Source organism: Sardina pilchardus, chromosome 8, assembly GCF_963854185.1.
Source record: "Sardina pilchardus chromosome 8, fSarPil1.1, whole genome shotgun sequence".
In the NCBI taxonomy this organism is placed as follows: Eukaryota; Metazoa; Chordata; class Actinopteri; order Clupeiformes; family Clupeidae; genus Sardina; species Sardina pilchardus.
This window is the reverse complement of record NC_085001.1, coordinates 24,873,304-24,889,836: the sequence shown is the minus strand read 5'-3', so window position 1 is coordinate 24,889,836 and position 16,533 is coordinate 24,873,304. Positions and strand designations below refer to the sequence as shown.

The window sequence follows — 16,533 nt, the reverse complement described above, 5'->3', positions numbered from 1 at the left end:
AAATTACGGTAATTCTATATTGTAGATATAGAATTACCGATAGATATAGAGAAGTATATGTATACAAGGGAGAGAACAAGTAAGAATTTCAATACACATCGTGTCTGATCTATTTGATCTACTGGGCCTTTTTTTGCCGTTTTCTTTTTCTTTTGCCAGTCTGACATTTTCATGTGCAGCCTGGCTTGAGGGAGAACCCGAGGCTTCAGAGAAGAGGAGCAGCACTCCACTGACGAACTGAAGCTGCATAAATTCCCAGAGGGCATGCCTGCCTGTGACAACCTGAAGAGCCGAGGTTGGGTGCTTGTGATATACAAGTGTGCATTTCAATCCGCCTCAAGTCTAGCTCTATGTAAGGGAAATGACAACACCAGATTGTTGGGGGGATAAAGTCCAAATTGGGGACTTGGCTCAGCATGTCACCAGCAAGCTCAAAATGGTGCCACGATTGGTTGGGGGACCTCAGTATAGCTTTGGGCAGAATAAGTTCCTGGTAGTGATTTAACAGACCCCATTCAACTGTGCATATCAAGAGTGTCCTCTGTCAATATGTGACAAACTCTCACTCCACACACAGAGAAAGTGAGAAAGAGAGAGAGCGAGAGAGAGAGAGGAAAGCAATAGAGAGAGAGAGAGAAGAAAGAAGGAAGGGGGAGGGCAAGCGGATTCTCGCCATAAAAAGAAAACATGTACTAAGACATGCTGCCAGGCAGCTAATGTTAAATAGGAACTATGCAGGATTGGCGATTTCATCTCTGGTTTCGGTTTCGTTTTTCGTTTTCGCCCGTTTTATGCTTGCATTTTCTCTGCAGAGCTTCCCCGACAGCTTTAGCGTGTATATTTATACATGTATAGGCTATATTTAAAAATATAAATTGCAAGCGTGGTTCTTCATCTCAGACTTCCAGATGTAAACAAGGAGCGATCGTCTCCTGCAGAAAGTTGCATAGGGTCTCTTTAACCTGCTGAAAAATCCTGCAGTTACAGTAATGTGGCTAATTTAATAAACCCCTCCAGTGCCGGTACTGTCCAGCACATCTGTGCACGAGGAATGATGAAACTCCATTGGTCATCCCCTCCAGATGGTACCAAAATGGCAGCATGGAGGAGAGCCCCACAGTGAGTTCAGCCAAAGGCTTCTCGCCACACATTATTTCTATCCAAAATACCAGAATAGGACTCCACATGCATAGCATGATGGGGGTTGGTTCCTCTCCAGACCAGAAACTGTAGGAAAACGTCTGCATTTCTGTGTGTTTGGTATTTGGTCTGAAAGGAGATACAAATCTCTGCTACTCCTCTTAATAATAACTGGCAGCATTTGTTGCCACCGGCTCAGTGAAGTGATACATTCAAACTGTCCTTTTCCTCTGAGACACAATCCTCCTACTACTGTATATCTCTAGATCTGATAGCCACTGAAGAACAAACTTGCCTTTAATTCACAACAATAGCAAGAGCTTTGTTTGGTATCTGGCTTATGAATACAGTGAGGGGAAAAAACCCCAACTCTAGCTGGTCAGGCAGGGGTAAACATCCTGCTTCATTGATCTGTGATATTGGCTTTAGCTACAAAAAGGGATCTGTCACTTGGTGTCGACCCACTATCTGTCACAAGTGATCAATTGTATTTGTTTATCTAATTTAGTGGTGACAATTAGATACTGGCACTGGAACACTCCTTCACCTCTGGGAGATTACATCAGTTCTGCACGACAGTGCATGGCCTATCTGTCTGGAATTGTCAGTCATTTACAGTGGTGGGTGGGAGGCACATTACTTCTTCAGCCCAAAATTCATTAAGCATTATACAAACTTCTACTGTATGTGTTTTAGGGTATTATTCATAACACACCATAGTGGCTAATATCAGTCAATACAACATTTATTAATTATGATGATGTGGTATGAGCCCGCGTAACTATTATAATGAAAGCTTGCATGGAGTCATTGATGGCTCCATAAAAAGTTTTTAATGATTGAATAAATAACTAGGGCTTAAAGCAAGGAAAATGTCTGTGCCTGAAGTTATTGGAAACTTCTAAAGCCATTAAATATACAACAATCCATTTTTAAATCTTTAACAGTCTGGCTCACGTATGAATTCAGGCACAGTGAAGAAATGTAAGCCCTGAACAACTATATTTCAGACAAAGCAAAGACATCAACAGTGCCATTATGAAGGGGTGTGTGTGTGCGCGCGTGTGAGCGTTTGTGCATGCATGCATACGTGTGTGTGTGTGTGTGTGTGTGTGTGTGTGTGTGTGTGTGTGTGTGTGTGTGTGTGTGTGCGTGTGTGTGAGAGTATGTGTCTCTGGGCATGCATGTACAGTATATATTTTGAAGTCATGATTTGCAAAACGGGGAAAATGGCAGCACTATGCCATTTGCACTCCAATCAGAAAGACGAGGCAAAACCAAGGGCAAGCAGGACTTAACTACAGGCTCTCTCAGTAAAGAAAAAACAAGACAGGCATATGGCAATTTATTTTTGTTTGTTTGGCCTCCTTTTGAACAAATTTGATCTGAATTTGATGAAACAGTCTGGATCTTAAAGAGTACGGGTAATGAGTTTGAGGTGAAATTGGTGTGGGATGAAACTGTGTGCATTTGAGAGGGGAGGAGTGTAAAATGTGACTGCTGACACACCACCCACCAACACAAATACAACCAACTACACACACACACACACACACACACACACACACACACACACACACACACACACACACACACACACACACACACACACACACACACACACACACACACACACACACACACACACACACACACACACACACACACACACACACACACACACACTCATAAACATTACCCAGTTCAAAGAAACCCTCGTGTACCCTCAGAGCCTCACTCAGACTTCTCAAACGTTCTTTTCATCACGCCTGGCATTATTACTTTGTTGATGGCTACAGAGCAATAATAAATAAATAAATAAATAAAAATAAAATCGCTGCCTTTTCCCGCTCTGCATCACATCGGGAGAGGAGAGTGCCATGAGAACAGAATGAGGCTGTTTTGAAATAAACATGGAGAATGCAAAAGAAGGAACTGACTACTAAATTGTAAAGCTTATTCCTATAAAGCAAATGGGCCAAAACATTGACAAACAATCAGTAATGATAAAAAAAAAAATCACCTCAATGTAATAAATCACATATAAACTGCACGGCACATACCTGTACAGTACTAGGTACAACAAAATGGCACATCGATAGATACATACTGAGCCTCTTCTCATATATTTTTCATTCTCTTGCTAAAGTTATTACATTGATTTCTATGCCTACAGTATATTGCCAGGCATATGGGATGCAACAGTAAGCACAGGGATGAAAAGTTATTATAAGGGATTGCTACTGCAAGAAAACACAATGGTATCAAAAAACAATGTTGCATCTCACAGGCTCTGTGTGGGTCAGACATGGCATGGGGCTGCGATGGATATCTCAAACCCCAAAAGAGCATTAGACAAAGGAACACCGGTGCAACTCAGATGTCTTCTTTAATTTTTATTTACTTAAATGGTGCAAAACATCACTGACTAATGTAGTAACATCTTTATCAGAGTCATCAGAGCCCAAGGATCCAAAAAACCCCATTGTTTGTGCAATTTATTACAGTAACCCCATATCATTTTTTTTTATCACACATTTCGAAATTGTGATTATTATTTTGATGCCAATTCTTATGAATGTAGAGCCTAGCAAAAAACCTTCACGTGTGCATAGGACTTATATGTACAATGAAAAGCTTTCAAAGTGATGCTGGATGAAAGAGGAGTGTGGTGCTGCTGATGGATAATTATCAGTGCCAGGGCTGCATTAACCCAGTGGGTAGTCGTCTCAGAGAGGCAGACATGACTTTGGCACGTGGTGATAAGAGTGCACATTTGGCAATCTCTTGCTGAAAACCAGATCTTGAGTCACAACAAAACCCATAGTAAAAAGGCCTGCTGGCTACAGTGATGATGGTGGTGGTGAATGCACCATGCAGCAGAGACTGAGTGATGTATTGTTTAAGGTGAGCACACTTGAAGTTGCAGTTAGCAATTTTAAGCACAAACCAAACTAGACAGATAGAGGACGACGATGAGAAATCAGCTCACTTTGAAAAAAAAAACAAATTGGCTTAAAAACAATTGCTAACAAAAACAACAATATGGACTATACAGCCCTGACTATGTAAATGGGAAACAGAGTGTCTTAGATTGAGCAATAGAGTACTTTTTAATAATCAGCACGTTGCTTCAGTATTACCGTAAGGAGGTGAGTATTTTGGCAGTTTGACTCAAACATTAATAACCTTTCAAGAAAATCATAGGCTGTACCATTCATTTGAACTCTGCTTTTACAAGGCATTTGTTTACAGATTTTAAACAAACTCATTGGGGTTGGTTGTAAATCAAACTAAAAATGCCATGAACATAAATGTCTTGTCTAAATAAGAAAACATCAAGAGTGAGTGAAGCCTCCTATGCTTCAAACCAGTATTGCAAATGTCGGCAACTGTGTGTCAATGTGTCCTGGCGAGAAGTGGCATTTGATGAAATCGTGTTTGGATCACAAAGGGAAAGCTTTGGGCTAGATCACAAGGAAAGGTAGCTGGTCCACTAAGATAGCTACTTTCCAGACTCAAATTATTACTCAGGGGAAAGAAGATATAGCAATCGGGTGTGTCCGTTTGTGTATATCCAAACACATGACTAAAAAAGCACTGGTCCTGTGTACTTTACATTTATACCTCGGTCCTCTTACTTTCCCCCGCAGACTGCTCTTATTATGCTAATGTGTATGAGTTGATAAACTATTGTAATATTTTTTTCTCAAATGAAGCGTAAGGGATAGTATTGAGCTTCAAACCTACTTGAACTATCTATATGAGAATACTAAATCAACCGCTGTACAAACACAGCAAATAAATCTCCATCATTCCTAGAACGCAGTCAGCAGACTGACCTACAGTATATTTGAACCAAGTGAGGTGGGCCACAGAGGCAAACCTCTGTCATCATGAAAAATAGTCCAAAATGTTGATGCCATCCACTGACATTAAGGCCATTTTTCCCATTTGAAAAATAACGCATGGACAACTGATGTGGATTAAACAATGACACAGAATATTCGGCCATTAAGTCCGGTCATCTTTGAGGACATTTGAATGGACAAAACAACCATGTGGTTTTGTTTTCATAGACTGCACATGATGTCAATTGGAAATTATCACTCATGTTAAACATTCAGAGTTGGCTATGTGTGGAAATAGTGATATATGAATAACTTTGCTTTGCCATTTCCATACACTGGCTGCAGTGTAACAGACAGTAGAATGGCATTGTGACGGGGTCATGTCATGAACTACGTCTAACACTGCAGACATGGTCAGACAGGAACACAAGGCACTCACTTTGGGAAAGGAATTTCCCACATGACTTTTTAGCAACAAAACACAACATTGTAATCCTAATGGCTTACCCAATCTACAGCTGACCCTAAACAATTTTGTCTACATTCCTCAATTACAGTAATCATGATGGCTTTTACAACAACCACCAAAAAACACAAGCCAGGATTGCATCTCAGAGTGTATAGTGATATCATAATTATGTTCCATGTCCTAATTTCATTTGGGTTGACAAATCTGGGTCTGTAGCCAACTCATGGCGTCCAACTAAAAGGGTTGAATTGGACATTTTTGTGATAATAATCCAATAATAAAGATTCTGGTCCATCCCCAATAACCATCTGGGTTTAAAACACGTCATTACAGTATATGCAACATTTACACTGTTTGAAATCGGATCTGGCACATTCGATTTAGCACATCTGAAGCGTGTTTCAGTCAGAGTGTGGGGGCAGAGAGTCATGTATCCTCCTGACTGAAAACTCCATGAATTCATGGCATCAGCCTGCCATTCATGATTGAGCCTGACATAAGTCTCACAATACCAAATACTCCCTGGGAAGCTATTCAATAACAGTATGCCATCTCTGAGTGCCCAAAAAAATGGAAAAAGCAGATGCCTCTTATGTGCTGGTGAAAATGCCTCCAAAAACCAGACCGCAATGTCTGTATTTTGCGGAATGTCTGGATTAAAGATAACTTTGATAACCCAGATAGCAATACACACCTCCTTCAGTTCAGAACTAAAATGTCTCTTTTACATCAAACAGCCATGCATTTATAAACGATGTTTGTGAATGAGCTGTCACTTTCTATCTGCAGTGCTTAAATTACATAAATTAGTGTGTCGCACCATCTTAAGTGTGGCTAAAAGGGTCTGGAAAATGGGCCAACTGAGAGAAAATTCTCCAAAGTCTTGATCCTAAAAAAACCCATCAGTGGGCAAATGGACTCTGATGCTGGATCTTCGCATCAATTAGCGTCAGGAAAGTGAGCGACACACTGCACCCAGGGCAGTTTTCTAGAGAATTAACACATATCAGAATATATTACTCACGGTGCGCATAAAAAAAATATACAAGCAAATAGAATGGTTGACAAATGACTGAGGCATTCGGGCAGTGAGCACACTTAAAGGGATAATCCGGAGTGAAATGCACTTTAGATCAATTTTTCGGACTATTGGGAGTACATACGTTGAGTTGACACCAAAATCATGTCATTCGGATGTATTTTGAGAAAGTTCGAGCTCACCGTTTTTAGCCAAAACTCGTTAGCCTGGAGGTGACTCGGGCATGTCATTTCGCCGCTACAAAACGCTATTTTATACCTCTTCTACTGTTCCAAACAACACTACACTTACGTGGTAGTGAGTAGAGGGTCCCTAAAGCCAAACCGAAGTATCCCCACGTCTTTATGTGGTCGGATAGAGAGTCCAGAATGAATTTAATCGAGTCAGTACCTTTCCGGAAATGTCGCTGTTGCAGCTAGCAACGTTTTCACAACACTTTACTAACATTTCCGGAAAGGTACGGACTCGATTAAATTCATTCTGGACTCTCTATCCGACCACATAAAGACGTGCGGATACTTCGGTTTGGCTTTAGGGAACCTCTACTCACTACCACGTAAGTGTAGTGTTGTTTGGAACAGTAGAAGAGGTATAAAAATAGCGTTTTGTAGCGGCGAAAGGACACGCCCCGGTCACTTCCAGGCTAACGAGTTTTGGCTAAAAACGGTGAGCGCGAACTTTCTAAAAATACATCCGAATGACATGATTTTGGTGTCAACTCAACGTATGTACTCCCAATAGTCCGAAAAATTGATCTTAAGTGCATTTCACTCCGGATTATCCCTTTAACCTGTTGAGGAGTGAATTATTTTCCAAGTTCCTTCTAGAATTCAACGCAAACAATCTATAGTTTCAGTATTCTGTATAGAGTTTGTGGGGAAAATCTCGGAGGGTAATTGTCTCATCATAATGCGGAACTCTCAGTTCACCGAACATTCTAATCACATATTTGTGACCGTACCCCTCAACAAGACAATACTTTCCCTGCTGTTCCTGATTCTGAGTGTAATTACAAAAGGCTGTGACAGTGTACAGTAGGTCAAAACTATGACAACTAAACCTGACGGCATAGAGTGTATGTGTGTGTGTGTGTGTGTGTGTGTGTGTGTGTATGAGAAAGAGAGAGAGAGAGAGAGAGAGAGAGAGAGAGAGAGAGAGAGAAAGAAAGGGAGAAAAGAACAGAGAACCATCTCAGGCATGCAAATAAATTATCCTTACTTCTCTCTTATGCACACTATTTGTCAAATCTGTGTTTCTGCATGACATTTGTGTGTGTGTGTGTGTGTGTGTGTGTGTGTGTGTATGGGTGAGAAAGAGCGAGAGAGAGAGGAGGAAAGAGATAGAGAGAGAGAGAGAGAGAAAAAGAGAGAGGGTGTGTATTAATGGATGGTTTGCTATTAAGTGAGGGTGAGTATAATGAGCCAGTGACAGAACTCGCTCGCCCCAGTGTTGTGTCTGTCACACTGACTGACAGGTAGCCTATTGTCAAACGCTGCTCTTTTTGATCCTCTGCTTCTCACAACCTCCGTCCTTATCCTACAAAATGCATGTACCATATGCAAGTTCCAGCGCATAACCTCTCCTTAAGAGCAAAGGCTCTTGCGTTTGGAGATTATACTTCAAATGGATGAGTGGAGGCTTGTATAGCGTCCCTCGCTGCGTTTGTACAGTGTCCCTCTCCCTATCCCTTGAAAATGTACTGTAAGTGGCAGGCAGCGTTGAATTATTAAAGTCTTATTCCAGCGACTCCCACTTCCGACTACCATAAGCTGGATTCCAGAGATCCAGTGATCACTAGCCAGGGATGTGTTTGTTCTGCTACCAACGAACCCACAATCACGGGGGATCTGGACGGACTGTGATATCAAATATTGATTTCCTCTGGGATTTCATCATTACATCTGAATTATTTGTTTTCTCACATAAAGTTGTGAATAAGTTCAAATATTCTCATGGTATTCACAAACGCTAACAACGCCCATAAAGTCTGTCTTCAGTTGTCGGGTGTGTAGTGATCTCCTTCTCCCTGAAAACTGTGCCAATTAAAGCTTTGCCATGCATAATGTTTTTATGCAATTACAGTATTTTCTGTCTGATTGTGCACATTTGAAAATCATAAGAGGGCCCTGAGACGTTGAATGCAATCATAAAGGAATATTCAGCTGGTGTGTCACAGTATCTCTTCCTCAAAAGTGCAAGTGGACACTTTTCCAGAGCACTCTCAAAACCAACACACAACACAATGTCAATCAAGACACGATGACTAACATAGTGGCACTACATGTAATATCTTCTGTAATCCTTTAACAGATCCATGTTTGATTATTGCATATGGCCAAAAGGTTTACAACTCCCTGTACCCTGATCATGCCTGAGACTGCAGTGTGAGTGAACGACAGCCGAAGAAGTGCACCATCTGGGCTAGTGAGATTAGACATTTTTAATTGTGCTGCTATCATAAACTGGAGGCTTTATGGAGCCAATTGCCGGATGCCCCTAACCATATGCTGCGTGTGAGCCGGGGATAAATAGTTTGCCAATACACTGGGGCATTAATTTGGGCATCTCTTTGAAGCCAGAAACATAATTTGAACATCCTTTTTATCTGGATAACCTGTGGGGATTACATTTAAACCATTACAGCACTTAAGAGTACATTTTCGAGAGGAGTGGACGTCAATCTTCAGCAGGGGTGAGGAGGTGCTATGTAGAAGGGGTTTTTGTGTGTGTGTGGGGGGGGGGGAGGGCTTCCTCCCTTCAATCAAACTTCCCTTGAAAACATAAATTCTGTACCTTCTGAACTACACTGACTGCAGGTGTGCATATTATACTAAATGTCCTTTTTGTTTCTAGCACTAATGCTAACATTCAACTGTGGAAAATGGATTGACCTTCAAAAAATACCTCAGCCACTTAATATAGCAAGGGATGTGCATAATTAGAGCATAAAATCTCTGGAAACTGGTGGGGGGCGAGGGTGGGGGTGAATCTGGAGCAGCCTGTCATGTGAGGTGGTCCTCAGAAATCATTAAAAAAGGAGTGTTTAAAGGTGGGCCAGGCGCACAGATGCCCTAGCCAAACTCACCAGGGGCTCTGAGGCACCGGCGGCCACCAAACATACATGTAGTCACACAAACACACTCACTCACACACACACACACACACACACACACACACACACTCTCTCTCTCTCTCTCTCTCTCTCTCTCTCTCTCTCTCTCTCTTTCACACACACACACACACACACACACACTCTCACTCTCTCTCTCTCTCTCTCTCTCTCTCTCTCTCTCTCTCTCTCTCTCTCTCTCTCACACACACACACACACACACACACACACACACACACACACATGCAGACTCAAGCACACAATCACACTGTGTACATGAGAAGGAGCGGCACATATATTCTAATTGTCACTGTGTCAGAAACAGTTTTACATGGTTAGGTTGCCCTGAAAATTCTCTAGACGTGAACCTACCTCCTAATAGCCTTCAGAATATTAAGATGAATGACGCAGAACAAGCTAGCCCACTATTCCAAGAACCGAGCCAACAACATACAGTACAGTAGCCTACTGTGTCAAGTGAAATGCCACAAAAGCAATTCATTAAGTTTTACGCATCGTAGACGTTCCGAAATACAGCGCCTTAAAGGGATAGTTCGGATTTTAAGACACGAAGTTGTATGGGTTCCCTGTCAGCAACGTAGTGCATCAGCACTGACTTACCCCCGACAGCGTCCTGTGAGCCGAGATCCAGCCGGTTTTTGATCGTTTTTGATGCCGGACTATTTTCTTCAGCAAGTTTCTGGGGTCACGAAAGTAAAGTGTTTTTCTTCTCAAAACCATATGCGTTCAACAGAGTGATATATTTGCACCACAAAAACGTTGTCCAGCTGTCAGTAGCGCGCAGTGATAGGAATCGCGAAAAATAAGTAGCCTAAGTGATAACGAGGTTTGAATTTTTCCTGGACAACGTTTTTGTGGTGCAAATATATCACTCTGTTGAACGCATATGGTTTTGATAAGAAAAACACTTTACTTTCGTGACCCCAGAAACTTGCCGGACTACTTTCTTCAGCATCAAAAACGATCTAAAACCGGCTGGATCTCGGCTCACAGGACGCTGTCGGGGGTAAGTCAGTGCTGATGCACTACGTTGCTGACAGGGAACCCATACAACTTCGTGTCTTAAAATCCGAACTATCCCTTTAACACCCAGTTGTCACTTACATGTTAACAGCAAACACATTTGCGAGGTTAACTTACAGCGTAGTTAACAGAATACGGCTGTAAAATATGACAACGTTACGATACAATACAAAGACATATTCGCGGTTCGTTTGTCAAGAAGAGTGTGAAGTTTTCAAGCTCCAGTGATACATTTCTCAAAAGTTCTGGAAAGGATAGACAAGGTTTTCAAATGACAACTAGTCTTTTGTTTATCTGAACCAAATCACTTTCCCTGTCTATCCGTCTTCGCCTGGACTGTAGCCTACTGTACACACACGCCCTTTTCACTATCCGTCATGAAAGGGAAAGAAACATGCGCTCACCGTCTAAAACCTTGAAACGAGGATGGCCAAGACATTCTTGATTTCTTCAATCCGGGTCGGTGGCCGGTGTCAACAGCGTAGGTCCGGTCCATGGTTCTTGTTTTTAGGTATTTCTCCGTGTCCGAAAATCCTCTCAATCTCACTCGGTTATTCTTCCGCGCTCCGAGGAGGGGGTGGTGGTGTTGCGGGAGCGCCGCTTGGGTCTGCTGCCTCCACAAATGTTTGGGAGCTTTAACATTTCCACCGCTGTTGTTAAAGCTGCCACTAGCAGCAACCAGGCACGCGGCTGGTACTTTCCCGCTCACGGCATCCATCGACCCTGGCTCGTGCAGAGAGGCAACACAGGTGCTCAAGGTGCGGGATGAACTATAGGACTTCGAAGATACTCAGAAAAAAGGTGTCCGGCCAGCGTCAAAACGTTAATACAAGTTGAATAAAGCTTTTTTACTGCACATCTGACATTTTACGCTTTGTTTTGTATACACAATTAACAGCGTAGCCTACTTCGTGGCAGATTTTAGTCATTTAATTGTATTTTGTTCCGTAACAGATTGAATGTCCCGTTACTTGCTCCATATTCTTCTCGGCAGTTTTATAGGTTAATCTACCATCTCAGTCAAAGAGAGTTCATCACTTGTTACGCACATATTCCCATTTCAGAACCAAAGATGTTGACATGTTGAGCAAAATAGGCTATAATTAGATACAATAATAAGGCAAAGTTTAACAAGACCAGCAGGCATCTTGTGTATAGTCTCAACTGCTACTGCGCTGTCCTGGGAAACCTATACCACAGTCCCCTCCGAACACGCCCATTTCGGTAAGGTGCTGGCATGACGATTTTCGATTACCCACCACGAACTGGCATGCATAGTCTACACTACCCTTTGATTTCTTTGAAAAGTATGACTTGGATTTGAGAGAGAGAGAGAGAGAGAGAGAAAGTCGACTGTTAACAAATGTCATTCATTTTAGAAGACATTTATACAGAGAACACACATCTACAGAGCTCAGAATAAGGCCACAACACCTAGACCATTGCACTTTAGTTACCTCAGTTATAATTCTTTGCGTACGAATAACGCAAGAACCTGATAAAGTAGGCCTTGTATTTTTCAGTTCTAAGTTTCTTTCCCTTCATTAATGTGTTTGTGTTTCATATTATATGCATACATAGAATTAAACTGACTAAATGTAGGCCTACTGTAGGACAGGTGACCTCTGTGTATGAAATAAACTTGACTTGACTTGACATGGGATCAATTTAGATTGAGACTTTCTACAAATTCCACTGAACAGCTCACCAGAATGAAAAATGTTACTCAGGCTAATTTAATATACAAATATCAGACTCCTGCCTCATTTATTAAAAAAAAAAAAAAAAAGCCACTCCTTGTCTCTTCTTGCATACAAAAAAGCTTAATATGATAATGAAATACAAAAGCTGTTCCTGCTTGGTTCCAATTCGTATGGCCTACAGGCATTTATGATTCAAAGGGTATAGGCTACCTACAACATTTGGATGATTTGCACACCTTGGTGGTCTCTGGATTTTAAAAATTGCCCAGAGTAAAGGATTGTCCAAATCATATGTGAACCAAAACACCATCTCTGTTTTGCTTCTCCTTGCTGAGTGCAGTGTTGCTGCTCTCCCTCCCTCAACTACTCAGAGACAAACAAGCATTACACAGTCGGCTATTTTAGATCATAGTGCCAGAATGGGCAATCAAGTAATGTGCATGGTTGAAATAGCCCTGGATGTGCATACATTATGCAAATCATTTTAAATGATTTTAAACGTATTTCTGTACCCCATCACTCCATGGTACAGAGTGTGCTGTTTTATAAAAAGGTAAAGGCGAGGAAGTAGTAAGTCTGACTGATGCCTCTTTAGTACTAATCCTGATTTATCCTGACTTTTCAGAGGTTGAAGATGTGTGACAGCGGTTCACACGAGCCGACATTCACCCTATACTGAAACACTAACCTATGAAGATAAATCTATCGCTGTATACACCTCTTCAAGTAGGAATGTGATGACAGTTTCACCGTATCATTTTCCTGAAAGGATAACACCATCTGGAATGAAATAACAGCTGCAGCACATCACCATAGACAGACGCTCTGCACCTCCGCCGACTGCCTCTCTAGTCATTTTGTGTATGTCTTCTCATTCTGTTCCGTGTGTGTGTCACAGCTTCCACGGTACATTTCCAAAATTGCTATGGCTCACTAATTTAAGAAGTTGACATCTTTTTAAAAAGGTAATTGTCGTGGGATAGCCCGAGATGGGCCCAGTTTTAGTGTTTCACTGACGTCCAGATGCAAGTTTCATGTCTATGCCAAAGCTACAAGACAGAGTTGTATCAGTGTTGACAATAATGGTTTTGACATAACTGAGGGCTGAACTGAAAAAAGGACTGACATTTCCACTGACAGGTATAAAGACCCTGTTTTCAGTAAAGGTAGTCCTGTAGCTGGCTAGCAGTCATTTCCTTAGTTGTCTTATCAACATATCTTGGCAGGCTCGACAGCCTAGGAATAGTTACAGCTATAGCTAATATAGAAACCATCTCCTTCCAGTGTCCTGCTTTCCAATCACGTTGGAAATCAATGATAACTGAAAGCAGACACCCAAACAGCTCTCTGAGCCCGAGTGCAAATCATGCTCAGCAGATCACAGAGATGGCCTCGGATAGGAAATGGCACCTCCATTACACATGTGCTTGATTGCATCCTCCGGCTGCTGCAGACACCTCTCTGACAGTGTGCGTATTAGTCCTGCCCGCCAACAGGCACAAATGATAGCTGTGAGTTCACGCCCCATCAAAACTTTCAAGAGCCCTTGGCGCGACATCCCTGACAAGACTGATACTGATATTCTGTACCAGTAAAAAAATGTCAGTGAAGTAACTGTTCATTTCAGCACTGACAGAGTGTGTGGGTAAGATGGCGTACGTACGTGTAACATTCATTCATTCATTCATTTCTAAGAGGTAGCACAAATAAGTAACAGTATGTGGTAATGTTAGATTAGCGCACCCCCAACTCTTGCTGGGTGTTTAAAATAAATCTATAAAAATGATTCCTTGATATTTTAACAGCAGAAGTGAACTACTGATGAGATATTCTGAGAGGTCTCTGGTGTATGCGTCCAGTCTGCCATAGAAAAGAGATGTCACGCTCCACAAAGTTCCTGATTGACAGCTGTTTGGTCGGTTGATGGAGTGTGAGCCATGGTAGCAATTTCATTTGCATTTAAAGGAACCGTAACCTTGAAATACCCCACAGAGCAATAACATCGTTTACGATTCAAGGTTTAATGTTGTAGTGTCAATGTTATGAAATTGAGTGACTGATGTTTTGGACACAGTAAAATAATTAATTTCATCAGTTGTAGGATCCATTTACTATGTATTACCACGCTGCACGTGCAAACATGTGCTCATGAACACTATGTGAATATTACATTGTGCCCTCAACACCATACCAAATCTCACACAATTTGCAATGAAAGATCAGTGACCTTCAATTATATATTTGCCCACATTCAGTGAAGTCCACAATTACTACAATTGCACAGCTGAAAGATGGGAAATCTGTCATTCATCGTTCCCCATTGTTTGTAGTGTCACTTCAGAGAGGCTAACCGAGAGACTGGGGAGTGTAGGGAAACTACCATGGGGAGAGCACACAAAGCACTTGGACACAGGGAGCACACAATGACGTAGGCCACAGGCAAAGAATGTGCGTAAGAGCTATTTTTCACCGTTAACTCCTATATACTTTGACTTGTCTGAATTTAGAAAGTGACCTAAAAAACCACACAGCCTCCAGGCCATCCTACCTGCCACTCTCGGCGTTGGTGATGGCGATGAGCGGAAGCGCCCGCAGGGGTAAGCTGGTCGGCCGCGGCTGGGTGGTTTCGGTTTCGGGCCTCCTGTCGCAGTAGTACTGCTCTGCTTGCCGGAAAGCCAAAGGTGGGAGCTGCATGGTCCGGCACGAGAGCCGTCGCACTGTGAAGGGCTCCATGCAAGACACAGGGCACTGCTCTGGGGAGTCCGAGCAGTCTGAGACCTGCAAATACCCAAGCACACACACACACACACACACACACACACACACACACACACGCACACACACACACACACACACACACACACACACACACACAGATCCATACATACATGTACACATAGGTACATGTATGTAACACCCATACACAGGCATACACCCACAATAGAAACACGAAACACACACACACACACACACACACACACACACACACACACACACACACACACACACACACACACACACACACACACACACACAGACAAACAAGGTCACGAAGTGAGATGGAGAGAGGAGTGTCCTGAGTGTCCTTTTGCCTAATACTGTAGGTGCTAGGAGGTGGAAAGCCTAGGGGACTGAGTGTCCCTCTAGTTCTGCTGATTAGCTGATGAACAAGTGTTCGCTTTAAGCATCTTGATTCGCCTTGATTAAGAAGCTCAAGCAATTCAAATTTATCTTTTTAATTAATAAAAGGCATGAGTTCAGAGAGGGAAAATGTGTGTAATCATCTCATGACTATTGTCAACTCCTCATCTTCAGTTGCCCTGAATTTCTCACATAGAGAACTGAGCACAGGGAAGTAATGTCACTACAAAACTCCACAACATAAGAAGCAAAGCTGTATTCACAGTATATTCACATGCACAATACATTTCTGCAGAGGTGCATGTTTGCATACCCATTTTGACGGTTGTTTTCATATCCTGTCCAGGCCATCTGTGGCTAATGGTGCTTGCCTGCCCTCTGTCTCTCTCTCTCCCCCCCCCCCTCTCTCTCTCTCTCTCTCTCTCCATCTCTCTGTCCACCCTGAATACATGAATTATGTAGCCACATTGGATTGTAATTCCCGTGCAGCCAGGCAGCCCCTTACTTCTGTCTGTGAACCCCCCTTGCTGTCTCTGTGGAAGTGAAGCTGAAAGTATCTGTCACTTGGTCTCATTCTGTCAGAATGTATATGACAAGCAATTAAGATTGCTATCACAATCATTTGCGCCCGGTTTATTTCAAAATGCACAAGTTGATTACAAGGAGGGTATACAGCTTGATGCAATGTTTACAATACATCAGAAAAAAACATGTTTTAAAGTTTAACATTTATGTGGTTGCTTTATGGGAGTCTGTAAATTCAGGTGGAAGTTTAATATTGATGAACAGATGACAAGAAATGTATAGTGTTTCCTGTCTGCCCAGGGAAATCTGTTGAATGATATTCACTACCTGGAAAGTTTCAACTCTCCAGGCTAGCCTGACAAATTGAGTTGAAGCACCTGAATAATGGCAGTCATCATTCTGAAATTATGAGCTGTCATTCCAAAAATAATTACCTTACATTATAAGCCCAGGGAGGGGTAATGTGATTAAAGTATCAGCGATTCTCATTTCATTCAACATCTCCCATCTC

At 42.1% G+C, this 16,533-nt stretch overlaps 1 protein-coding gene across 1 annotated transcript in view; it reads right to left on the bottom strand.

Moving 5' to 3' along the window:
* pde4d (phosphodiesterase 4D, cAMP-specific) overlaps positions 1-15,089 on the bottom strand; it is a 109,582-nt gene extending 94,493 nt beyond the window's left edge. The window contains exon 1 of the mRNA XM_062543332.1: positions 14,905-15,089. Within this exon, the coding sequence (XP_062399316.1) occupies positions 14,905-15,089 (185 nt within the window). The remainder of the gene's footprint in view (positions 1-14,904) is intronic.
* Positions 15,090-16,533: the final 1,444 nt, after the last annotated feature.